Below are 18,793 nucleotides of genomic sequence, written 5' to 3' on the forward strand. Positions count from 1 at the left end.
GACTTAACAAAATTACAACAGGTTTGAGTTATTTGCTAACGTATTGTAACATTAATTTATATATATATATTTGAAAATAAATTTTCACATATATTTCAATAATAGTATTTCAAACATTAACATATATAATTAATGAATTACTTTTTCTCTATTCATTTACGATTTACGTTATATTATATATGCATTAAATATATATTATTCTACTGTAATGAATCAATGATACATATATATATATATATATATATATATATATATATATATATATATATATATATATATATATATATATATATATATATATATATATATATATATATATATATATATATATATATATATATATATATATATATATATATATATTATTTGGTTGATTATTGTGGTTATCATAATTTACGTTATTTTGGTTCTACAATATAATATATGAATCATTCAAATATATGAATTATGAATGTTATTGAGACAAAAGTATTTTGAAAAACTTTAAAAATACTCTTATATTCTTATATTTTGTAGAAATCAAATTTAATATGAAATTCATATACCCATATATATTACATATTTCATACAATTAAAAGTTTCAAAAATTATACTCATATTCATCTATAAAGTCCTCAAATTAGCTTGCATAAAAATATTTGAAGCAGAGGTATAAAAAGCTTATTTTTAAAAAAGTTGTTAATATTTTTTAAGTCAGGTCTATTGCACTTTTTAAAAAAGAACTATTTGTTCTTGGAAATTATCCAAAAATATCTTTTATTCAAAAGTATCATTTTGTTGTAACTTGATCACCAAGTGTGTGGTGACAACTATTTGTAAATAGAAAGTGGTGTGCTTTCTAAGTGTATATGATAATCATCATATTGTTTGTGATTATTGGAGAAGGGTCCTTTGAATTGGGTCGATTCAAAGTCCATCATAATTGTTGATGTATTTGTGAAATTAAGAAAGTAGTAGCTGAAGGAGAAGGGCGATCCAAAATGCAGCAGAATTTAAAATTTCTCCTTTAATGATCCTTACGAATGGGCATGATCAGTGATAGAATCGTTACCTCTTGTGGCGATTATAACCTTTGATGCAGATCTACGGAGCGATCACGAAGGTTGAACAATGACAACGCCTCTACTCAGTCCACACGAACGGATTCCTTCAATCTCAGTGCTAGCTGCTACGAATGAAGGCTTTGAGTGAGAGAGAGAGAGAGAGAGAAAAACGAAATTGCAACTGCAACAATGCTTCTACACAAGGGTTCTATTTATAGAACCACTTGTGTGGGCTGCAAGCTAAAAAGCTCACTCAAGTGTATATGGCCCATATCTTATAATATGCCAAAATCACTTAAGCATGTGGTACCTTACCATATTTCGTATTCTACTTAAGTACACCGTACCTTACGATGTTCTATAATTCACTTAAGGGAACCGTACATTACGGTATTCCTTAATTACTCTATCTCTCATCAATCCGTCCTTTGTGTGTGACCCTATAGGTTTTCGCGGCATTGACAATTATATTAAATCACGTATTTAACATAATAAACATTGAGCGGTATCTAGAAACACATCACTACTACCCAAGACACGAAAATGTCATGTGATCTGACAAATCCTTTTGTGATAATAATTATGTGTATAATTACCCTTTTGCCCTTATGTCTATATTGAACACAGGCATAGACCGTGTCATCCTTGTCCAGTTCAATATTGGGCCCATAGACATTTATCTTGTTACGCAGGATGGGCAAGTTCCATCTAGGTCACTCATGTCCCTTAACATGCTTCGTGGAGTACCCATCAACTGTGTTTATGGTCATCCAATTATGGACAACGCTTGATCAGCAATAAGGCACTCGACTCTACATCTAGGGTCCATAGTGGTTTCAGGTCGAAGGGTGGTATACACCATTATCACCATGAGAATAACTTATGACACTTTGCATAACATTCTATAAAGTATTCTCATAGCGGGTCAATCCAGTATAAATATTACTCTTAATATTCATACCTATGTTTAAGACTTGATAACTCTTTATCCATGATCCATGAGATATGATCATCAGTCTATAAACATAATAGTCTTCATGCTTTAATGTTATCCCACTTCACAATAAAGCTTGACTATGGATACTTTAAGAATAATATCCTTATGTTTAATGTGATCTCATGATTAAGTCATACTTGATACATTAAACGGACTAGCTATTCTAGGGACTTTATTAAACAAACATAATAAAGAAAAAGCCTTTTATTATTAATAAATAATTCGATAAAAGTACCAAAAGTATTGGCCTCTAGGGCTTACACCAACAGTAGCTTCAAAAGATTTTGTTTTTTGGAAGGATGTTATCCAAGACGAAATGGATTTAATAATTTCAAATCATACTTGAGAACTTGTCCATCTACCTAAAGGATCGAGATCTATTGGATACAAGTGGGTGTTTAGAAGGAAGTATCATAGTGATGGTACACTAAGCACATACACGTCTAGATTAATGACCAGGGGTTTTAGACAAAATGAAAGTGTTGATTATTTTGGCACACAATAAAAATTAGAGTGTCGTTTGCATTAGTTTTTTTTGGATGACCTTATAGTTCATCAAATAGATGTCAAAATAATATTCCTAAATAGAGATCTCGGTGAGGAGATTTATATGCAGCAATTTGAAGATAAAATACTTCCTAGTAATGAACAAAAGGCGTGCAAGCTTTTTAAATCCTTTTATGGATTAAAACAAGTGTTGACACAGTGACATTAAAAGTTTGACTTTTTCATTCCAAGATTAATCAATTAATTGGGAGACACACAACTTAAGGGAAGACTTTTCAATCATTATCAAAATGTGAACTCAAAGAGTTTGTCATCATAAAAAATGGGGAGATTTTGAGGAATATATCTTATATTTAGTTCAATTTTGATGAAGACAAATATTATCAAAGAAGAAAAGTATCAAAAGTGTCATACACATCAACTATGAAGTCGATCAAGAAGGTTCAACATAGAAATTCAAGTGAAGATTTGAGACAAGTGAACATAACTAAGGTGCTCATTGCAATTTATATTATATTACTTTAAATTTCTCATTATTTTATCTCTCACTTCATCTAAAACCTTCTTTCTTCATCATACATGATTATCTAAAAAGCTTCTTCATTTAATTCTTATTACAACTGTGAGTACACAAAGTTGTCTAAGAATATTGTGATATTCATTTGTCTCCATGTTGATTATATGATTGATCATTAGCAACAAGATGAATGGAATTTTAGAAACAAAGAGGTTTCTAACTTCCACATTCAAGATGAATAATTTTGGACTAGTTGATACACTTTTGAGGATCAAAGTAAAAAGAAATAGTGGGTGTTATGAACTTAGTCAAACACATTATGCAGAGAAAGTACTTGATAAGTTCAAACACTTACATTTCAATAGAATGAGTACTTCATTTGATCCTAGTGTCAAACTTTAAAATATTGATGGAAGAATTGTGGCTCAATTTAGATATGCAAATGCAATTGGTTGTCTAATGTATTTAAGCAATGTACCTGACATAGAATTTGCAGTTAGTAAAATGAGTGGATTTACTAGCAATCGAAATTGTGAGTATTGGAAAGTCATCACAAAGAATTTTGGTTATCTTTTGATTAATAACAATTGTGGCCTCCATTATTGTAGGTTTCCTACCATATTAGGAGGATATACCGATGCGAGTTGGACATCGAGTATTGAATATCATAAATCTGCATTTGAGTGGATATTTGCACTAGTTGAGGATACGATTTCTTGGAAGAGCAAGAAACAAATGTGGATCACTCTCTCAACCATAGAATTAGAGTTCGAGGCTCTTTCTTCCGCTGGTGAAGAAGTTGAATGGTTGAGGGACCTTATGTTGGAAGTTCCATTGGCTAAAGATAATGTTTCAAAGGTGTTGATACATTGTAGTAGTCAAGCCACTTTACCTAGAGCATACAAAAAGTGTGTAATCTAAAGTCTAGGAAAATAGAACTTAGACATTCTTTCGTGATAAAATTGATTAAGGATGTATCATTTCATTCATATATATATATACAATCAAACTATAATTTGCTTGATCCATTTACTAAAACACTGGTCATAGATTTAGTAAAGACTGCCTCGAGAGGTATGAGATTGAAACTCCTTGAACAAGGGTTCTGACAATGGTAGCAACCCAATATGAAGTTAACAAACCTTAACCTAAGATTCAATGGGTAACAATAAGTCGTTGATTTGGATGTTTGTGCAACATTCTATGAAAATGTTGACTATTACATATTGAGGGTTGAGTTTTTCTTCAAACTCTTAATGAAGTTCTATATCGAGGATATGTATTTTAAAAAATAGATACAAAATAAACTTCACCTATATGAATTTCGAGATGGTGTTGTCTCAAAGTGAGAGTTGAATTTTCTCTCATAAAAAATTCACAAAAACAGGAAAAGCACATGATCATAAATAGTACTAGGCGAAAGATGTAGCCGAAGAATCATTAAAGAACGTGTGTAAGGTAACGCCGATATAAGCACAATGGATAATGGTTCAAAGCATAGCTACCTAATATTCCAATTAAACTTTGCATTATCCTTACTAAGTTTAAGTTCAAATCGAAATATACTTAACTGTATTAACATTCTCTATTTCTTTTTTCTGAAATTGATCGTGTTATTATTAGAACAAGTGGAGAATTGTCGTAAATTATTAAGATTAAATAATCTTGAGTGTGTTCCAAAATGACAAGAAAATATGCAAGTGAAGATTAATTTTAAGTTCAGAAATATGAAACACTTGTGAAGTGTTACAGTAGGTTTGAATTCAAAAATAGACAACATTTGTAAAGTATTGCAGTATGTTTGAATTCGAAAATAGAAAAGAGTTCGTGAAGTGTTGTAGAATGAAAGTATGAAACTCTTAAAAAATGTTGCAGTAGGCGAAACAATGTAACTTTTGGTAAAAGTATGTAATTTTTGACAAAATCTTGTAACTCATGGTAAAAGGAAGTTGTTTCACCAAGGGTCGCAACCTTGTGAAACAACACTAATATGACCTATAAATACTTCATTCCGGATTCAGAAAAACAAAACAAAAACATACGTTTTCTTCACTAAAATTTCAGATACTCTTCCCTACATTGGAGTTTTCACCGATCTTGTACAAACTCGAATTATCCTAAATATTCATGCATATCAACTCTAAAATATTTGAGAGTGTTTGAAATACTTATAAAAAAGATGATTTCGTTCACGATTATATCCTCGGTCCATTCTATTTAAATTAATTTTCTAACTGATATCATATCTAATCTTTCTCTCGATGTCCGAAAAACATGATTGAAAAATTGCTTTCCTTATTTTATGTCAGTAAGTTTTCCCGTAGTTGATTAACATACATTTTTATTACATTTAAGCTTTTGGATTTCTAAGAATATATTTGCACCTTAATCTATTGACGGTGCAGGCAGGTTAGGACCTTTGTGGCATATTGTGGATCTCTATCTCATTATGAGATGAAACACATGAGATCCTATGCAAACTTCTGCAACGCAGGAATACATATAGCGCAAATGGCTGAGGACATGAAAATGAAGCAAAGAGTGTATCTTGATAAAAAATTTATTCCTCGATTGTTTCCTTTAAAGACCGATACAAAATCAGTCCTTATGCGTTTCGTCCTTCGCTTCGAATGTCTTCGCTCTTCAAACCTGTAAGTTTTCTATAACATTGGTAAAATCACTTGAATCTAACTTCTTTATTAGGGTTGAGCTCTTTGTGTTGGTTTGAGTTTCAGTAGATTGAACTACATGCTAGGTTTTAAATTTGTTGTTGTAGGGTTTTATTAATATGTTGTTAAACTTAGTGTTCCTATGATGTTTTCATCTTGTTTTATCTATAATTTATGTGATTAAGTACTCTAATATTTAATGTTTATGAATGCGTTGTGTCACTGACTATGTTAAGAAATGTAACTATTTTAATTCTCTATTCAATAGACAGAGTCGTGGAGTTGTAAAGAAGTAGTCGAGTTAGAATCTGTAGGATGTTGATTCAAATTTCTATTATGTTGGAAGAAATTTGCAGGTGAACATTTAAAGCATGCAAGTTGGTCGAAATTCAAGAAAAATAAAATGGAAGTATATATTTGGTGGGTCTGCATTATGTTTTAGATAATGGTTACATAAAGAGTTATATATATTTGAAAGAAGAATTTTCACAGAGTTTAATAAATATTACTCAAATTTTTAATTAATAATTATGTTAAATAATATTATAAAATTATATTTTTTTTTAAAAGTGACATGCCGAAATTTTTGTGAACTAGGATATCATTTCCACATCACAAGTTCACGTTCAACTATACAACATTGGAGTGAGGCTACTAAAAATTAAAAAAATATAAAATCAAATCAAAATTTCTTTTAAAGTGAAATTATAAAATTATAAAATTTAAAATAAAAGGATAAAAACTGCATTTTAGACTTCAAATTAAAATTGACATCAAGTTGATAGTGAATTATTTATATAAATAACCTTAGCATGACCATGCAATTTTTTTAGAAAACAAATATCCTTTATCTGTCATGAAAGTAGAGAAGTTAACAAAAAAAAATAGTGAATTAATTATTAGCGTATTTTTTATGTTACCCCTTCACTAAGCAAGTATAGTAGACAAACACAACACATTGAAGTACTGAAGAGACATTTACTAAGTGTATAAAAGGGACAATCACAGAAATGATAAATCATAATATATTTATTACTTGCAAAGAAAAAATGGCTACAACTCTCAAAGTTTTTTTCCACATAATATTATTGATTTCTCTATATTGTGTTGTTAAGGAGGTTGAAGGTGAGCCAAGAACCAAAAAAGAATATATTAAATGTAAATTTGATGATGATTGTCCAAAAATATTTCTTATAAGAGTTCATAAGTGCATTGACAACCTATGTACACTAGTTCGAGTGATTCCCGATTGAGTATCAAACCAATAAAATGTGAAAGCACCATGCTCTGAAGAATAAGTTCTTGTACTTGCAAATATCTATGCAATATATTTTATACTCAAATAATTCACGAGTTGCAATTTTAGTTTATTTTTGCATGCACTTAATAATTGTAACTTTATTTACTTTTTTCTTTTGTAATTTAAAGTTGTACTTCAAAATGCTAGTAATTATATGAAATAAGATAATAAAGAATATTATAATTAGACTTTTTTTTTTGTTCTCTCTTAAGTTTGAATATATATATATATATATATATATATATATATATATATATATATATATATATATATATATATATATATATATATATATATATATATATATATATATATATACATGCCACAATGATAATTAATTGGTGAAACACGGGTGAATAACATCATCTTAGTTAGGGGTGGCAAAACGGGCTCGGTCCGCGGGGAATGCCCATTTTGCTCGCACTTTTGTGCGGGGCGGACAAGGATTTAGGCCCTCACCCTCAAATGTGTCCGCCCCGCCCCGCCCCGTTTTTTTCGCGGACTTTTACGGGCACGTGTGTTTACATATATTTTTGCATTTTTAGGCTTAAATAGTGCAGTGCCCGCGGGCTTTCCCCGCCCCGCCCTCACTTTTTGCGGGGCGGGTCTAGGTTTTAGGCCCGCATCCTCAACTATGACCGCCCCGCCCCGCCCCGTTTTTTTGTGGGCTTTTGCGGGGCGGGCCTAAACGGGGCGGGCATGCCCGTTTGCCACCCCTAATCTTAGTGTTTATAAATTCATGGATGATTTAAAATTTTAAACATAAATTTAACAATGAAAAAATATTTCCATAGCCATATTATTATAAACCATTGTATTTTGCAGTGCATGAAATATACTGTATGGTAACCGCATTTGCATAGTTGAGAATTTTCGCATATAGCCCTTTGATTTCGCTGCTTCCACACTATCACTGTCGGTCAGGTCACCGGATGGAAGTGTATCTAAGCTTTCTAGATTATTGTTATAGGATATTCTTAGAGGAGGTCAAAGAGTCATTACTTATGAAGAGAGAATGAACCTAATTGAAAAAGAACTTATGAAAATCTTTCTTAAAGGAGAAAATCGATTTCTAGCAAAGATCATGATGGATGAAAAGACTTTCAGGGATTGTGCAATCATTGGAAGAGGCTCTAGTCATCAAACTCCTGGAGAAGAATGTGAGCTATCATTTGATGAATGATAGGTTGAAGAATATGTGGAAACTTACTGGATGTTTTGAGATCATGGACGTTGGCAAAGGTTTCTTTATGCACTACTATGAAAAATACATATAATGACGGTTGCGAAATACATATAATGACGGTTGTGAAATACATATAATGACGGTTTCAAGTCTGTTGTTAGGTAGCGTGTGATTGTATGTATGGTGGTTTCCACAATGAGCGTGTAACTGTGGTTAACAACAGTTATATTAAACAACCGTTGTGATATATATGTAGGTGATGGTTTCAAAATCCAGCAACAGTAAAAATTTATTTGGAATATAATTAACATTTCACCATAGTTAGAGAAGACAACCGATGTAAAAAGTACCTGAGTTTATTATAAAATATATAAATTTCTTGTTTTTCCATACACCTCACTAAACATATACAACCATTAAAATTGATGTACAAGATAATAATTCGAAAAATTAAATTACTCTTGAAACATAACTTAAACGAACCACTGTTTTTCAAATTGCATTCATATCATAATTCATCTCTTGCTTCTTAACACGTAATATTTGATTTAATGCCTCAAAATTTTCAAAATAACGGTTCATTCCTAATTTATTTTGCAAAGCATTAATATGTTGACTAACTCGGAATCATCATAATCGTTGTCATAATTATTATTGTAATCAATGATGAAAATTATTATGATGACAGCGATGGAGATGATCCAATTTCTCAATAAATTTGATGCTTTAAAATATAAATTAATAGAGAACGAATCGTTGTTTTGAAGAACCTGGGGCAATAGATCAAGTTCTACGTGATAAAGAGTGATATAGATGAATTACGAGATAGATACAATTCGAAAAACATGTTTGATCTAAGTTGCATTTCAAATATAACTTAATTTATGAATTATTATTTTCTAAATCGCTTTACATGAATGCATGTTCAATGAAGGGTGAGTGAAACAAACAATCTACATACATTATAATAAACTCAACAAAAACATACTTCAACAAAACGACAACAACATACCTTTGATTGAAAAGATTTGTGGAATGATCTGAAGTTGATATATTTTGTGTTGCCATGAAGAAAAAATACAAGGAGGATGAAGCTTCTAAAATTGCTCCATACTTGTATTATTTCTCCTTAGAAAAACAAACCATTTATGAACCACACTCATAGTATGAGTTCTCTTGAATCAGATTTTGAAATATAAACAACTTTCAGAATGTTAACCTGATTTGAAAACATAAACTAGAATTAACATTGTAATATAAAAGCAACAACAACCAGCAGTATATTGTTAATCCAATTAGCAGCACACTGTAACATAAATAAGCAGTACATTGTAACATAACAAGCAACACCAACCACAACATAACTAGAATTACAATTGTAACATATAAAGAAACAACAACCATTAGTACATTGCAACATAACAAGCAACAACAACCACAACATACAAAAACTTGTCAACAACAACAACCAACAATAAATAATATAAAACATAACATATGCCTTCAATCTCCATGCCTAGTTGAATTCGTGCAGTTCTCAAGGTCTTCATAGTTCTCAAGGTCTTCATCTGATTCAAAATTAGTTACATTCTGATTCATTAGGTCATTCATAATAACTTCTACCTTCTTCATATTTTAAGGGTTAATATTCTTGAAAAGAATCTTTTTAGTACATATTCTATCAGACGGATCAACAACAGTAATGTGATCCCTAACTGATTCAACTTCCTTGGCTTTGTTCAACCATAACTCCACCATATCAATAACCTCATTTGTAACCTGAATCTCGTGGATAAGTTTGATGCTCCCACTATTCATGTTGAGAGGAGGATCTGAAATAGGAATAAGAAAACAATAACATATAACAACATAAAACAACAACAACATACAACAAAAACCATAAACTCTCGAACAAGAAGAAAATCATGTGAAACATAAAAACAACATACACGAAAAAGAAAGAACGTGGAAGAAGAAGAATATCTTTATGTATGTAGTGAAAGCTAATGATTAAGAAGAAGAGAGAAAATGTGTGTTGGGGTTTTGTTGTGATAGATATGGAGATACTATCAAGAAGCGAGAGCTAGTTCGCTTATATTATATATGATTAAACAATTTCAGCATTGTTGTATTTTAAAACCGTGATGAAATGTAATGACTTTCACAATGGTTCACATTAACAATCGTGGTGATATGTATTTTAATTTTAATTTATATATTATAATTATAAGGACAATATTAATTGTAACCAAAAAAGTATAAAATTCTTGGAGTTGGGATTCGAACCATATCACTCCATAAATGTATAATCATGGTTTATTAGTTTGACTGTAGTGCAATGCATTTGCATAAATATAAATAAACTAAGTGCGTCCAAAAATGAGATATTACCACGGTTAACAGTCATACCATTGTAGTTTAGTGTGACGAAAGGTATATTTTGTAATAGTGATGGTCAAGTGCGAACTGCTTATAGATAGGGAGAAAATAGTCTTAGAAGGCTCGTGGATGTTGTTTGACCATTTTTGGCAGTGGCTCGATGGATGTTGTTTGACCATTTTTTGGCAGTGGCTCGATGGACTCTAGACTTTGCAACTCATCTCACAAAAATGGAGAAGAATTTGGTTAGGATTCGATTTCCAGGGCTTAACTTATTGTATTGTGATGAAAGTGTCCTTCTTGGTTGGGAATTTTTTATAGGTACTCATGTTAAGGTAGATACTAATACCTTAAATGTAAAGAGGGGGAGGTTTGCAAGAGTTTATTTGGAGATTGATATGACCTTTCCGGTTGTCATAAAGATCAATGTTAATGGTCACTGCTGCAATATGTAGTGTGAAGGTCTTCACATTGTTTGCACCAATTATGGATATTACGGACATCATAACCGTTATTGCAAGAAAACACCAGAAGATCTAATGGAACCGACGCTTTCTACAGTAGTGCAAACCAAAAGGTCCACCGAAAAAAGATGTTGTCTATAAGAAAAGACTAACAGAACCGCATTAGGAAATGGGAGAAGATAGTGTCAAAATGGTAGAAAAAGAATTTGGAGAAATAAATGTAGTTTATGGTGATTGGCTGGTGGTGCAAAGGAGAAATCTCAACAAAACAGTTAGTTATGGTCAAGGGAAATCCTTATCCAATAATATGCTTATAAATATGGGAAGTTCTAAATTTAAGGGGATTGGTGTTTCCTTAAAAGGAATAAGAATTGATACTAAAAATGCTAGACTCAATCAACTTGATGTGGTTTCCAAGAAACAAATATTTGATAAGAGTAGACCCACCCCAGACGTGCGTCAACCAACACGAATCGAGGACCCACACTCCAAGGCCAAGTTTTCCATTTTAGAACCATATCTTTATATGAGTTGGACCTCTCACAAAACGGGGCCAACTTTTAATTCCTTCCCAGCATAAAACGGTGTTCCTAACATTGCTAAATACATCTTCATCATTTCCATATTAAAATTAGGTATGGAGACCATCACACGATACAACATTCTGCATTTTGAACCGACAACAAGTTAGGCAGATGGAAATAACCAATGCGCTACGGATGAGGGTGTTACTCAAGAAGAGGAAGTTGTTCGTGAAACTCCCATCGAATGGGAAATAACTACATAAATTGACAAAACCTCATACTGTTGATGAAATAATGATACTTCATAGCAATTAAAGGAAGGTAATTTCAGAGTCAGATATACTATGACTCCCCCTGAGATAAGCAAGCCCCCCCTGAATCTGATACTTTAGAAAGTTTTAGAGTTTCTTACCAGAGCCTCTTGCGTTACTTAGCTTGTTTCTCAAATGTTTTACCCAGATCCTTCCTGCAAGAACTTAGTGCACAATATATTTAGATGTTTTAGAATGTAAGCAGTGCATTATGAGGTTTAGATATTACTTTCATCAAAAAGGATAAATCTCAACAAAATAGTTAGTTATGGTCAAGGGAAATCCTTATCCAATTATATGCTTATAAATATGGGGAGTTCTAAATTTAAAGGGATTGGTGTTTCCTTAAAAGGAATAAGAGTTGATACTAAAAATGCTAGACTCAATCAAGTTGATGTGGTTTCCAAGAAACAAATATTTGATAAGAGTAGACCCACCCCAGACGTGCGTCAACCAACACGAATCGGGGACCCACACTCCAAGGCCAAGTTTTCCATTTTAGAACCATATCTTTATATAAGTTTGACCTCTCACAAAACTGGGCCAACTTTTAATTCCTTCCCAGCATAAAACGGTGTTTCTAACATTCCTAAATACATCTTCATCCTTCCCATATTAAATTTAGGTATGGAGACCATCACACGATACAACATTCTGCATTTTGAACCGACAACAAGTTAGGTAAATGGAAATAACCAATGCGTTACGGATGAGGGTGTTACTCAAGAAGAGGAAGTTGTTCGTGAAACTCCCATCGAATGGGAAATAACTACATAAATTGACAAAACCTCATACTCTTGATGAAATAATGATACTTCATAACAATTAAAGGAAGGTAATTTCAGAGTCAGATATACTATGACTCCCCCTGAGATAAGCAAGCCGCCCCTGAATCTGATACTTTAAAAAGTTTTAGAGTTTCTTACCAGAGCCTCTTACGTTACTTAGCTTGTTTCTCAGAAGTTTTACTCAGATCCTTCCTGCAAGAACTTAGACTGCACAATATATTTAGATGTTTTAGAATGTAAGCAGTGCATTATGAGGTTTAGATATTACTTTCATTAAAAAGTTGTTTAATTATTTCTCCCCTTTTTTGTCAGACTCAAAAATACATAACCAAGAAACATATAAAGCAAGATAAAACTTCATTGGATAAAAGAAACAGGTACAGTTAGAAAAAAAAACACAAAGTAGAAATCCTAAGGTGCTTAAGGGTTTGGAGGAGGCGGCATCCTCTAAAGCAGCTGAGTCAGAAGATTCTGAATACTGAAGTTGACAAAGTCTTGTTGACCCAATATGGCTCTTACAATCTGTTGTTCCTTCTGGAGTTCCTCCAGAGTCTAGAGCACCAGCAGAGCAAGGTCAGACTTAGAGGTCTCACCCTGAGTCAGAGCCAATTCCTTTACCTTGGCATCTTTTTCCATAGCAATGTGTGATGCTTCTTTAATGTCAACCTTGGCTTTGGCTTCAGCTTCAGCAGCAGCAGCCTCAGCGACAGCCTTTCCTTCGGCTTCTTTTCTTGCTTTCTCTTCAGCTTCCAGTCTTTCCTTTTCTTCAGCTTCTTGGCGTGCTTTCTCTTCAACTTCTCTGGCTTCTTGGCGTGCTTTCTCTTCAGCTTCTCTGGCCAGACGAGCCTCTAGCCTCTCTTCAGCGTCTCTGATGTAGTCATTTCTGACTTGTTCAGAGAGGCCTTTCAGCTTTAATACTTCAAATGTTATCCATCGGAGAAATCCATTCTAGTGATTCCTCACTTCAGAGGGATTATCACTTAGTTTGGATTGTTCAGACAGTGATCTGAGCTTCATACTTGAGGATTCATAAAATAAAACAACTGACTCTTCCAAGGTGGGGAAGGTTGGTTCAGAGTCAGAAGTTGGTTTGATGGGTTCTGGTGTGGTGGGGTTTGTTTCAGTGGGAGGCTCAGAAGGTTGTCCAGTTTGAGGTTCAGGGGGTGGTTCTGTTTGAGGTTCAGAGGGTAGTTTTATTTGAGGTTCAGATGGAGAAGGCACAGAGGTATCTGGGATAGATGGAGGTGGTTTAGATAGTGCAATGGCTTGAAGTTGGGCCAGTGTTAGGAAAGAAGGGTCGGGGTTTTCAGAGTCAGGGGATATATCGTAGTATGGTGGTGAGGAGGGAGTTGAAGAGAGGGATGAGAATGATTCATTTAGAGGTGAAAAATCAGATGATGGGAGTGTTGTGGTAGTAAGGTTGATTTGTCGTGGAGAGGGTGAGGAAGTGTTAGAGTTGTGATGTTCAGAGGTAGGTGGATTTGATATGGTAGGTTCAGAGAGGGTATAGGTGGAAGATGATTGAGGTAGGGAGGAAGATAGTTGCTTTAAATTTGAATTAAAAGGAGTTTCAGATGGACGAGACTCACTTGAGATATAAGAGTCCAGAGGCGCAGGCAATCTGGCTGCAAACAGTTCTCCCAGCTTCAGAGTCTTTGACTTCTTGGAATTCTCAAAAGGCTCTCTTTTCCTTTTCATAAAGTTGGGTGGATGCTCTGGAAGCCATTCCACTGAGAACTCTGAGATATCCACCCCTTGAGATGCCAGGTCCTAAAGGTAACGGGCGATGACCTCTGGAGGATCTATCTTGGAGAACATATAGAGACTATTGGATATCTTTCTCTGATCCTGCAGAGCTTCCCATGAGGTATCCAGAGTTGGCTTTACCAGGACTCTTTCGATGACTCCCATACTCTTCAGTTTTCTTGCGTTTAGAGGTTTTCCAATGTCTACCATCACATTTTCCATCAGATTGTAGGATATCAGATGATCTACCAACCCGCTTTCAATCAGAACATCAGAGATGAGCCTCCCTAGAGGAATGTAGTTTATGGGCTTCATGTGATTTTTGGTATCCCTGACTGAATCCCTTAGATACTTGAATAGTAGCGTTGGAAGATTCAGCTTGAGTCCTTTATGGAGGCAGTAGAAAATACCCTTCTGATTTATGTTGATTTAGTCATAAGAGTTTGAAGTTGGACGGTGGTGGATGGTACCCAGAATGATCTTCAACCAGACTCTCAGATTCTGGTGAAGTTCCTTGTTCTTAGAGGATTTGCCTTTAGAGCTTTGTTTAAAGATAGTGGGAACAATCTCCTGGGACATGTATCTTTCCCTAGAGTTTATGTTGTAAATCCTTCTGCCCCCAGTTTTCTCCATGTTCAAAAGCTTGGTAATAAATTTCTCGGTGATGACCATCTTCACACCCAGAACATATGAAATTATGCAGTGATCATCGCAGTTTATGAATCTCCAGTACTCTTTTACGAGGAAGGTATAGATGGGACCATAGAGCCATGAAAGTAATTTTCCCAGCCCTGTTTCTTCAGTTCCTCGGTGAGATCAACACCATTGCGCTTCATATTTTTAAAATCCACGAGAGACTCATAGAGAACTTCCAATTTCTCAAAGGGTGTTACAAGGTTGATGTGAGGTGGACGATCAAGGACGCGGGGTTCCTTGTAGACAGTGGTTGATGTTGTAGCAGTTTCAGTAGTGGTTTGCTGGGGAGAAATAGCAAGTTATTCAGTTGCTTCCATCTGTTGGGAGTAGTTGTATACTTGTTGTTGTTGGGAGTCCATTTGAAGAAGATGAAGAGTTGTTGAATGTTGATGAAGATATGAAGAAAGTTGATGACCTTGAAGAATGTTGAATAGCTTGGAGAGAGTTTGAGCACAAGGGGTTTGTGTAGGTTTGTGAGTGAAAGTGTGAAAGTGAGAATTGTGAAAAATATATAAACATAACATGTAACATGTAAAACGACAGCGTTAATAGGGAATTGGGAACAACAAAATTAATTAGCACAAAATCTGAGTTGACACGATAGGGAGAGAATTAATTGCTGCTAATGATGGACGTCTAATCCCAAAAATATGCACATTGCTCGAAGAGATCTCAACAGTCTGGCTCTTGAGTTCTGTGCTACAAAGTTGTCTAGAAGATCCAAGGTCAGACGCTAGATAGGCCACGTGTTGATGTTTCTGACATCAAGAATACCAATAGATTTTTGATTAAGATGGTTTCTAATTCAAATTACATCTAACTTGTAGAAGTATCAGAGTCAGAAAAAGATGTCAATGATAGATTTAAGTTAGAGCCTATTTTAACACGTCAGAGGAGAAGCACAAGTTTGGAATCACTCTGGGCAATCTTCCATGTTTAAATGTTTCATAATGAGGGAGAATTTATCTTCAGCTAGGGGTTTTGTGAAGATATCAGCCCATTAGTGGTCTGTATCAATATATTTTAAAGTTATTACCCCTTTCTAAACATAGTCCCTGATAAAATGATGTTTAATTTCTATGTGCTTTGCTCTGGAATGCAAAATAGGGTTCTTGCTTAAACATATGGCAGCAATGTTGTCATAGAAGATAGGGATGTTACTCTCGTATATCTGAAAGTCCTCTAGCTGATTATTCATCCAGAGCATCTGTGTGCTGCATAGTGAAGTTGAAATGTATTATGATTGTGCCGTTGAGAGTGCAATGGTTAATTGTCTTTTGCTAGCCCATGAGATGAGGTTTCCTCCCAGAAATTGACAGTTTCCAGATGTGCTTTTGTGCTCAAGTCTATCTCCAATTTAATTTGCATCACATTAACCAGAAGTCCTATACTCTGATGTTTTCTTATACATCAGGACAATGTTAGGTGTTCCTCTCAGATACCTCAGGATTCTCTTAACAACAGTTAAGTGAGATTCCCTTGGATCTGACTGAAATCTGGCACAGAGACACATGCTGAATAGAATGTCTGGACACGTAGCAGTCAGATTTTGTGTGACTTCCTCAACAAGTTTCTTCAACATTTGGTTAAATACTTTAAGGGATAATTCATGATACCTCATCGTATGCATATAGGATTCTCCATGATCCCCAAAGAGTAATAGAACTTCAAGTTTGCAAGTTGGTTCAAGGAGGTTGGCAAGAGAAAGTCAACTGGTCAAAATGGGGTACCCTAGACCCTATCTCCTACAATATTTGTCATACGAAAATGATTCCAAGAGAAAAGTTACTCTTTATGACATTACCATCAACTTTCATGTTGACATGAAGAGCTAGGTTTTCTTGGAAAATCATTTTTATTGTGAAAGTTATAGGTCATTTTGTTTGTGCCCTAGTTAGGAGGTCAACTTACAAGAACCATAACTTGCTAAATTTTTATAATATTAAGACTACTTAAGTTCCATGATTAAATTAAATATGTCTTCTCCACTTTTCTTCTTTGAGAAATTTCAAATTCAACTTGCAAGGTCATGTACCAAGAGGAAACATTATAGGTCATTTTGGGCTATCATCATTGAACAAACAATTTTTCTCAACTTCTAAAATTCATAACTCCCTCATGCAAGATTCAAATGGTGTCAAATTTGTGACCAAATTGAAGAGGATTGAAAGATATACAACTTTTATGGAGGGACCATTTTCATTTGAAGCTCATAGAAAACATTATTCAAAGTGGAAAAAGTGGTTATTTGACTTTTAACATAGAAAATTTTCAACTATGTTTAATTTCTCCAACTTCCACCTCAAAATTCATCGTGATCCAAGCTCAAAATGTAAAATTATTCAATATAAAAGTTGTTTTCCTTCATGTTACCTTTCCAAAGCATCCAAGATCATGACATTTGGATCATTTTTGAAGGACTTGCGCATGGGTGTAATGTACAGTCCCATTTGGAAGATTCTCATGACCAATTCTCAAATACAATTGCATGGTATCATGTTAAGCTTTCAGCACCACATGTACACAAGTTTGGATCATTCCTAATCATTTCATAGGTCTATCACATGCATATGCAACCATGCACACTTGAATTACTATTTTTGGCATTTAAATGGAAGTGTGTGGAAATCAATTACCATGGCTATAAATATAAGTCATCCTACTCATAATTGAGGACACCTTGCCCAAGCCTTTCTCCTGCAACCTTCCCACCCTCCATTGATAGGATAAGTTTGAAGATTTCATTTGAAATAGAGTTTTAACTTCTCTTCTATTTTGAGATTGAAACTCCAATAGTCTAAACCATTTGAGCATCCATTTCATCTCCTGCATGCTAGTGGAAGCAAGCCCAAGAAATTTGAGATCCAGATCGAGCTACATCACTACAAACAGAAGGTGAATTTTGTGAAACTTTCCTTTTTTGATTCTCCCTCAATTCTCCATCATTTCACTTGGTTTTTGGTTGGCTGAAGTCCTACCAATATAGGCAACAAGATTGAGTTGCTTTGAGGCCAAATCGAAGCAACTCAGATTATACTCCTCAAATTTCAAATCCATGTATCTTTCAATATACTTGGAATTAGATAAAATTGAGGTCATATTTGGACTCTTGGGGATTTTCTCTTTAAATTAGTGTCTTCATTTTTCATTTTTATTGAGGTTGGTGGTGAACCAATCCGGTGAGGTCCACCAGAGAAGAAGACCGGAGCTAGGGCTTCGGTGGTGTGTTGGCGCCCTTCCAACCATCTGATCATGATTGAACGTTTTAATCCTGACCCTTGGTTTGCATGACCATGTTTGCAGTGCATTTGACTAGTGTATTTGGTGGACACCACACGCGTGGCCATCAGATCTGCCACATCAATTAATGAGGAAGATTTGATGACCATTGTGTTTTCCAATTATATTTTAATTTCTAATTTTTTTAATCCATTTATTTTGTTTAATTCAAATTAAATTTATTTTTAATCCAAAAAATATGGGACTTTCACCAAAAACCGTTAAATATTTCCCTCTTCCATATTTTGAATTAAAACCATTGTTTGGGTTAATTTTGATATTTTTTGTGAATTAGATGATTTTTAACTTGTTTTTAAATATTTTAAAATACTTCTGACTTTCCAAAAATTATAAATTCTTTTGTCTAAGGTCCTTTGACCTCGTTTG

At 33.9% G+C, this 18,793-nt stretch overlaps 1 protein-coding gene across 1 annotated transcript; it reads left to right on the plus strand.

Moving 5' to 3' along the window:
- The first annotated feature begins 3,523 nt into the window (after positions 1-3,523).
- Positions 3,524-3,985, plus strand: LOC127122582 (secreted RxLR effector protein 161-like). Its single transcript, XM_051052891.1, has one exon. It carries the CDS (start codon positions 3,524-3,526, stop codon positions 3,983-3,985), a length of 462 nt encoding a protein of 153 aa, XP_050908848.1.
- The last annotated feature ends 14,808 nt before the right edge of the window (positions 3,986-18,793 follow it).

Source organism: Lathyrus oleraceus, chromosome 2 (assembly GCF_024323335.1).
Source record: "Lathyrus oleraceus cultivar Zhongwan6 chromosome 2, CAAS_Psat_ZW6_1.0, whole genome shotgun sequence".
Lineage (NCBI taxonomy): Eukaryota > Viridiplantae > Streptophyta > Magnoliopsida > Fabales > Fabaceae > Lathyrus > Lathyrus oleraceus.